General features: G+C 34.3%; 1 protein-coding gene across 1 annotated transcript; it reads left to right on the forward strand.

Annotated features, from left to right (window-relative positions):
* Positions 1-2882: 2882 nt before the first annotated feature.
* On the forward strand, positions 2883-9327 carry LOC106461218 (DNA repair protein RAD50-like). The gene has a single exon (XM_013921013.2). It carries the CDS (start codon positions 3085-3087, stop codon positions 7033-7035), a length of 3951 nt encoding a protein of 1316 aa, XP_013776467.1. The 5' UTR covers positions 2883-3084; the 3' UTR covers positions 7036-9327.
* Positions 9328-9533: the final 206 nt, after the last annotated feature.

The raw sequence follows: 9533 nt of genomic DNA on the forward strand, positions 1-9533 counted from the left end.
AGAAAATGTATGGGCTCCACATCTGAACTAATGTTCAGGGGAAGCATAGGCTGGCTGCCCCTACTGCAGTGGTGCAAGCATCACAGATGGCCCTGTATAACTCTGCTCAGTGACTGGGTAGGAGCTAGTTTTCATTACAGCACCTTGCAGTGTTGCCTATGACTTTATTCTCTGCAAAGCTCGCAGTCAGCAATGGGTTTCACCCTTGGGTTGGGATACTCATACTTTAAGGAGCCATGACAGCTGTCGCTGTTGGTTTACTATTTTCTGGCCATTATTTGTCCAAGGTGACCATGTAAAACTTCATGACTCCTGACACAGTCTCTGTTAGGGTACAACTGTCTCACATGCCTAAGTGATGCCTCATTGAATATATCGACAAGGATGGCTTTGAAATCCACAGTCGCCATTGCTGGACATGTCTTCCCGTGCAGGCAGCGTAGGTGGTGTGGGACCTTGCTTGCAAGCCTTATATTTGTGTCAAACCTTTAGTGCAACTCAATCATGAAAGAGTCCCAGTTCGTCAGCTACATCTTCAGCAGATGTTTGACAGCATAGAATGCTGGACCATAATGCAATAACAGGTGTTCCTTTGCCTGCTCTTGTGACTCGTAGTTCCATGCAATGACTTGCCAGGACATATGAGGTAACCAACCAGATCTATCTTTGCCACTCTCTTAAACATGAAAGGAGAGATTTGCTTAACGTTGACCACATATGAATCTCTCGTAGGTTGTCTCGTGCTTAATTTTGGATATTTCTATCCAATGCAAGGGTAGGGATTCCCTCAAGATTTTGGTGTCTCGAAGCCCTGCAACTGCATAAATGTTGACTCTAAGCTCCAGAGTTGCTGAGTGGTAAGATGCAAACTCTGTCTCATCAGCAGTTTCTACCGGATCTCTGCTTCCCCTATGACCATTTTTTGCCATGCCAGTTGACCTCTTTTCCGGCTCCATTTTTCATTATTATAGGAAGGAGGTACTTTAGATGGAATCACAGATTGCTGAGGTGGACTTTATCCACCATTGGTTCCTCTTCCTTAGATCATTCTGTGACTGGGTAGTTTTATTTCACTTTATATGGAGGGGACACTCAATGTGTTTCTAACAGTGATACTTCATATACCCTCATTCTTATTTGTGTGGTGGCATGATACCCATCTTCTCAGAAACATTCCCACCTGTCCCATACTTCGCTATTGTCATCAGTGAATACTTTACGGTCTTGAACACATTGATGAATTTTCAAGCCAATGGTCTCTTACCTTCAACTCATGGCATGGTAGCTAACTGTCTTCCTCTTGTAGTGGATATTTGTCCTATACCCAGTCATGATGGACCTTACTAAGGCCTCAGCTTCTAACAAATTGATGGGGCTGACAATAACAGCTTAGCACGTCAATTAATTGTTTTTTAATTTCTCTAAGAAAACTTATAAATAGGCCATGACCTTCACTCAGTTTCAGCACATCAGTCAAGAACACTAAAGTTACTTATTTGCTTGAGTACCTCACTGTGTCCAAAAGAGGAGTTACAAAAAAAAACAACATAATATGAATTTTTCTTTTCAATTAACTAAAGTAGCATTTGCATTTGTGTATTATATGCTGTCAATAAAGAAAGTAATTGTGTAATAGTATATTTCCAGTCTTTTTGAAGTAACTCAGCATCAAATACGTAGAGAAAATATGGTACTGCTCTGTAATTTAGTATCTGTCTATTCTCCATGTTCTTGAGGTTATTACATATTACTCTGATAGTAAATAAAGCAGTGTGAAAATACTGCAGTGGTAAACCTGCTATTTAGTTAAAAGTAGCCAGAGGCATCGCAAGGTGTTTAAAAGATTCGGTGCTCGAGCCCATAGGCATAGGAATTGTCGGCGTTTCAGTGTGATATTGATCATGGTTTTCTATCCTGATTTTTCAAGACAAAATTGGGAGATTCTGGATACGAGCCCCGTGTGCCAGCGCCTAGCGACGCCTCTGGAAATATCTGGCTTTCGTGTCAAAAGTTCTAAATTAGAAACTACTATACCTAAACATTAGGGTCTCTGACCTAACTATTTACCTATGCATTGCATAAGATGCCATTCAGGTTGAAAGTACTAACTTGTTATTGTTTGTTTTTTGTTGGGTGAATTCTTATAAATTATTTGGCATAAATAATGCAAAGTCCAGTTCACGTAGCAATAACAAATTAGTTTTATATAATTGATACATGAAACCGTCGGTACTTGGTGAAACTCCATTATTGCAGAATTGAGGAAAAAACAAAGACAACTGTGCGTTTCACAAAAACTTCATTTATTAATAACCATGGTTTGTTTATTCATTGACATTTTCTGCTACTATCACTTTTACACAGTTGTAGACCCAAGTTCACAAATAGCGTTTCGGCTTTCAACAGCCCTCTTCCCCACGGTGGTTCAGCTGTAAGCCAGTGGGCTTATAATGCTAAATATCAGGTTTCGATATCCCCGTTTAGAAGAGCACAGATAACCCATTGTGTAGCTTTGTGCTTTATAACAAATAAACAAAATAATTCAACAAAACCTACTTGCTAATAGTACTATAGCTAATGCGCAAATAGTCTTACTTGTGGTATAACTTCACGGCTAATCGATCTAGCAGCTAAATATATGCAATAAATAACAATGATGTGAATATTTCACTAATTTTTCAGTAAAAACTTTTAACTTATAATAACAGGTTTGTGGCATTTACTTTATATATATTCCTTGTGTTCCATTTCAAACAAGAAAAAACATGAAACACTCTACAAAACATATTTGCATTCAAATTTACACATACGTTTAAAAGAAAACATTGTATCTCGGAAGGTGACGCTCCGGCACAAACTATTTCGCGCACTAATGTTATCACCATCAGACTGTATGTTATATTAATTATGGTTTGAATTTACGTATACATACTTCAGCAGAAATAACGGGTGTATTGTATAAGTGTCTGTTGAAGAGAACGCTGAATTCCTTAGGTCTTATTCAACTGTCACATCGATTACTTAGTGTAGTTAATTTAATATTATTAATATTAGTATTGGGTTGTTAAGTTATTTAGATTTAAAATGTCGTACGTGGAAAAAATGTCTATTATGGGTATTCGTAGTTTTGGACCATATGACAAAGATAAACAAGTTATCAGTTTTTTCATTCCACTAACATTAATATTAGGACCAAATGGATCAGGAAAAACCACAATTATTGAGTGTTTAAAATACATTACAACAGGAGATATGCCTCCAAACTGTGGAAGGGGTGGATCGTTTGTTCATGACCCAAAAGTGGCTCGTGAACAGGAAGTGAAAGGTCAGATCAAGTTACAGTTTCAAGATGTGCTTGGAAAACAAGCAGTGTTAACAAGATCCATTGTAGCCATTCAAAAGCAAAAGAAAATTGAAACGCGAACGTTAGAAGGTGTGATAAGCCGCCGAGCTCCTAATGGAGAGAAAATCAGTATGAGTTCCAAGTGTGCACAGATTGATAAAGAAATGATTTCCAATTTAGGTGTATCCAAAGCTGTTCTAAATAATGTAATATTCTGTCACCAAGAAGAATCAAATTGGCCGTTGAGTGAAGGAAAAGCTCTAAAACAAAAGTTTGATGAAATATTTGCTGCAACTCGATACATTAAAGCACTTGATAACATTAAAAAGATACGTACAGAAAAACTAAACAATGTAAAACATTACCAAACAGAGCTGAAGTTCCTGAAGCAGAATAAAGATAAAGCTATTGAGATAAAGGAAGATTTGGGAAGAACACAAACCCGTTTGTCTTCATGCAAGGATAGAGTGAATGAAGTTGAAGAAAAATTACGACCAATCTATGCTAAGCTTGAACTAATAGCAGAACGGGAAGAAGATATAAATAACCTACAAACTGAGATGAATAGCAATAAGGAGATACTGAAACACTTAGAAAACAGCTATAATGATCTCCATAAAAACATCAAAAATATTTTTCATGGAACAGTTGATGAGCTTCAGCAAGAACTAAAGGACTATCAAACTGTTTTGGAAAGAAAACAGGCTTCTTTTATGAAGCAAAAAAGAAAATTACAAGAATGTGAGCAAGAATGTGGATTAATTACTAAAAATAAGTCTTTGTTTCTAGTGGACATTGGCAGGCTAACACAAGAGCAGCAGCAACATCAAGAAAAAATTGAACAAAGAGATTCTCTTGTAATGTCTTTGAGTAGACAGTTTGGTGAGGGTATTTTTTCTGAAAGTGGAAGCCCACTACAAGAAGAAAAGGTTCAGAAGGTGGTTCAGTGTCTGCAGCAAAGGCTGGAAATTGCAGAACAAGATCTAAGGAGATCCAAAGTTAAGTTTGCTACAGAGGAAAAAGACCTCCAGAAAAGAATGGAAATTGTGAGGGAGCAAAAAATTAAATTAGATCAAAAAAATTTTTTTGAATGTGACCAGCTAAGTAAAAACCGTGAGGAAGTTAGGGAAATTACTAGAGAAGTTAAACGGATTGATACTTCAGCAAACAAATTGAAGGATTTAGAACAAGATCAGGCCCAAATGGAAGAAGAGTTGAAAGAAGTGGAGGTATCTGTAGATATAAACAGTATAAAATCAAACATTGTAGGAAAACAGAAACAACTAAGTATTTGGGAAACTCAGATTTCTAACTTAAATGTTGAAATGGACCAAATGCAATTAGAGGGTAAAGTTCGAGCTGAGATTGACATTCTCCAAAAAGAAAAAATGACAAAGGAGGAAAATTTGAGAAGATTGCAAGGTCGAAATGAGGATACAATAACTCATTTACTTGGCAAAGTTGAACTTGAAAATTTACGAAATACTTTAGAAGACTATTTAAATAGTATATCCAGAGAAGTTCAAGAGCTCAGTAAAGAGTTAAGTATTAAAAAGTCAAAGCTCTCATCATTAGAAACTACCAAAAACTTTCAAGTGGAACAATTGCATCAGAAAGAAAAAGAATTAAAGTATCATCAAGAACGTGTTAATCAAATCTCTGGGAAAGAAAGTTTTGATGAGACATTAGAATTTCTTCAGAGCAGTATAAAATCATTACATGATGAAAAGGGTTCACTTATTGGTAGCCAATATATATATAGTAAATATGTAGAAAAACTACAACGTGAAAATCCATGTTGTCCTCTTTGCCAGCGTCATTTTGAAGAAGATCAAGAATCAAAGGATCTTCTCCGAGATGTGCAAAGAAAGCTGCAGATGATTCCATCACAGTTGGATATTAAACAGAGGAACTTAACTGAACAACAAGAGAGACTTGACAAAATGTTGGAGCTACGTCCTGTTAGAGAAGCTATGGTTGAACTCTCTGAAAAAAAAATTCCTGATGTTAAAATAAAGATCAGTCAGTTGAACAAAGAAATTGAGTCATTACTGAAAGATATTACTGAAATGGAAGAGACTTTAGATGCTAAGCAAATGGATCGTGAAACTGCTGCATCAATTCAGCCTGACGTTATTCTTCTTGACCAAAGCAATGTGGAACTTCAGAGAACTGAAAGAAAAGTAAAAACCTTGAAATGTAAACTTTCTGGAGAGGATACCAGTCGTACTGTTCAACAAGTTAGTGATGAAAGAAACCACTTGCAGAAAGAGAGTGAATCTGTAAGACGCCATCTTGATATGCAGCAGAAAATAATTCATGAACACCAAGAGAGAATACAGAATTTAAGGGAACAAATCCACCAGGTGCATACCAAAAAATTTCAGATTTCTGGTGACCTTCAAAAGCGTTTAACCTTAGAGGAACGAGCAAATAAGTTGATGGCAGAAAACTCCAAGCTGGAGCAGTGTATTCATGAATCTAAGGAAAAGGTCAGAAAATTAGACAAACAAATAGAAAACTTACAAGATGAGTCTAAGCAATTAACTGAATCTAAAGAACATGAATTTCAAATGCTACAAAACAAATTAAAAACTAAAACTGAGGAAAAATCATCACTGGATAACTTAAATGATAAGATCACCCAATTTGCCAATTCTGGAAAGTTAACAGAACTTAAAGATAAACAAACAAAATTACAAGAATTGCAAGAGAAGCTGAATATGGAGTTAAATAAGTTCAAGACAATAAACAGTGATATTCAAAAGTTAAATGAAGAACTTTCATCTCAAGAAATGAAGAAGCGGGAACTTCAAGACAACTTGGAACTTAAGAAAATTGAAGATGATATGTCTAATCGAAAAATAAAAATGGAAGTAATTGAAGAAAAGTTGGGGACTATTGATGCCACTAGTTTCTACAGAGAAAAACAAAGACTTGTTAAAGATGAAAGAAACTTGACAGGAGAACGTCAGCAAGCTGAAGGTCGAAAACGAGAGTTGGAAGAAATTGTCCGCAAGCAGCAGAAAGAGCTGGAAGAAGATATGTATAAAAATGCTGAGAAGCTATTCCAAACCACATTAATACAATTAAGAACTACAGAGTTAGCGAGCGATGACTTAAACAAGTATTACACAGCCTTGGACAAAGCAGTTATGCATTACCATAACATGAAAATGGATGAGATAAATAAGATTATTCGAGAACTTTGGATTAAGACTTACCGAGGAAATGATATTGATTATATAGAGATACGGTCAGATGAAGAAGAAGGTGGAGCTAGCCTAGATAAGCAAAAAAGAACATATAATTACAGAGTTGTGATGGTGAAAGGAGACACATCTTTGGATATGAGAGGACGATGTAGTGCAGGACAAAAGGTGTTAGCTTCACTGATTATTCGTTTGGCTTTAGCAGAAACATTCTGCTTGAACTGTGGTATCTTAGCTTTAGATGAACCTACTACTAACCTTGATCGAGATAATATTGAAAGCTTGGCTCATGCTCTAGTTGAAATTGTTAAATTTCGTTCTCAGCAAAAAAATTTCCAGCTGATTATTATTACTCATGATGAAGATTTTATTGAATTACTTGGACGATCAGATGCAGTTGAGTATTTCTACAAGGTCAGCAAGAATCACGAAGGCAAGTCTCAGCTGAGCAAATGTGTATTTGGAGAAGTCACTCGGTGAAGCAAGTTGTCACATTGGTTTCCCTGATGAAACAACAGATCAAGTGTTTTATTTTTGATACATTTAACACCATTTTTTTTTCTTCATGTAACAGCAGTTGTGCACAACATTCTATAGTATATTAAATTACTCCTTATTTGTTATTTGCAAAATTAATGGATCCTTTCAGAAAAAGCTATGAATGTTATCAATAACTAAATATCATTTATGCTGTTAAAGATATAACATTTTGTTTGAACATATGGATATGATTTATTTAAAACATATTTGTTAAAACATATTTTTAAGCATAAGAAAAATAAAATTCATGCTCCATAATTATTTTTTTTTAATGTGGTAACTCTCATCACATGTACTTAAATAATGGCTCACATTTTATGAAATGACTTGAGATTATCCATGCCTTCTTGTACATCTCTGGAGTCATTGACCAATATTGAGTGTGTCAGCAGTGGTAAAATTTCCAGCACAGGTTTTAGTCAAATTTATTCATGTTGCTATTATAATAAAGATAATATTCTGGTGTTGGCAGTGAACTTGTAGCACAGACATGTGTAAATTTATTAATGTTTCATTCATTCAGTTTTAGTATCAGTGGTTACGAGTATTTTTAATATTTTTTTAACATTTATATAAGACTTCAATTTCTCTAGTATTGATTGCTATTTTGGAAGTCAAACTTACTGTGAAACAAATTATATATATTTGCCAATGGTTTGCAGAATTGTAATATATTTTTATTTCATCTATCAAGTTATTTCAAATTTGGAAGAACATGTGCTCAATAGAACAAATTGCTCAAAAAAATTTAAATTATAATACACAGAAAGAGATATAACTAATATTAATTTGATTCTTTTACCAGCTACATGTACTGTGTTAATTTTGGTGATTTTAAGTTTATAAAATCTAAGTATAAAATCTATATTTTAAAGTTTCTACAAGAGTTTTCCTCCCTTGAGAGAAATTATTGCTCATTACATCTCTCGAGGTGAACTTGAAAAGACACAACAGTGGGCTACTAGACATAATATTAAAAGGCTTACCTAGCTTTATGGTACTTGATTTAAGATTTGTGGTATTTATTTTCAAGTCTTGTCTGTTGTAGGTGAAACTGAAAAACTCTTATAGACAGAGAAAACATCACATTCACTGATAGACATAATATCTAATTTATCAGTGAAAGGTAAAGTCACTTTGACACTTTCAGTTAATTTCGAATGAACGGCACAGGATCTGAGTTTGTAATCAGATGTACACATAAAACTGTTCCAAGGTAAACCATCCAGTTTTCACATTGATCTGCCATTGTCCTTACTCCCATTTGACTCCTTGAGGTACTGAGAAGTAATTCTCTAATGATGATGTACAGGTAACTAGGGTTACACTTGGTGCTGATGTTATAACTTAAGATCGATGTACTGGGATCCATGTCACCTTGAAACTTTTCTTTGGGAATCAGTGTTGCTTGCCCTGAATGCATTTTTGGACTGTGACCCTCCCCCTTTTTTAAGATTCCATCTTCAGTTTTGTGGAAAATCCCTCTACATCTTGTGGCTCAGATCTGTGCTTTAAACTCTCCTAGTAAGCACATAAAAGTTAAACATCACTGATTAATAAAGACTTACAATTCATTAATGCATCATTTCCACTTGTTAAACTTTGGTTGATTATATAAGTAATTATTTTATGGAAAATTAATTCTTTATTATAAAAGTTGTAGAAAGTTTTTCTGTATTGGTTAAATTTATGTGAAATTATAAAACTTTTGCAGGTAGAAATTCTTTCTGATTGAATATATGACAAGAAACATGAGAGTACATGAAAAATAGATAAAATAGAACATTACATATTGATTATGCACCTAAAATCTACCTAAATAAAGAGTTAGTCAACACTGTTTTAAATTTATGTAATTATCTTTTTTTTTTAATGAAGTTTTCAATTATCTAAGATAAAAATGGTGACTAGATTTTTTTCCAAACAATGTTATCACTAGTGAAACCATGATGAGTCAAGTAAAATGTCATATACAATATTACAGAACATAGCTTAATGAAAGCATCTTGATAGGGTTGGGTTTAATAGTAAATCAGCATAAAAAGCTTTCACCTTGCAATGTTAAGCTTGAGTGCTTTATTACAGTATCTTTATGGACAATATGATTTGTTACATGTATTTTCAAGATGTTTTATAAGATTGCATCACATTTGTGATATTGATGATTCCTGTTCATTTAAGTTGCAAGAAAATATTAAAAATATTTATATTAATTTTCATTCACTGAATGTACTTAAAAAGAAACAATATAACATAATGAAAACATGAAAATAAAACCTGCATTTCTATATTTTATATATTCATTTTATTTTACTTTTGCAGCACTGTACAGTATTTGAGTAATTTTTATTTGAAGTTTGTTTGTTTGAATTTATGCACAAAGCTACACAATGGGCTATCTGTGCTCTGCCCACAATGAGTATTGAAACCCGGTTTCT

The sequence above is a fragment of the Limulus polyphemus genome, unplaced genomic scaffold (assembly GCF_000517525.1).
Source record: "Limulus polyphemus unplaced genomic scaffold, Limulus_polyphemus-2.1.2 Scaffold915, whole genome shotgun sequence".
Classification (NCBI taxonomy): domain Eukaryota; kingdom Metazoa; phylum Arthropoda; class Merostomata; order Xiphosura; family Limulidae; genus Limulus; species Limulus polyphemus.

Excerpts from the sequence above, each read along its gene's own strand:
- LOC106461218 (XM_013921013.2), top strand. The coding sequence starts at position 3,085 with ATGTCGTACGTGGAAAAAATGTCTATTATGGGTATTCGTAGTTTTGGA.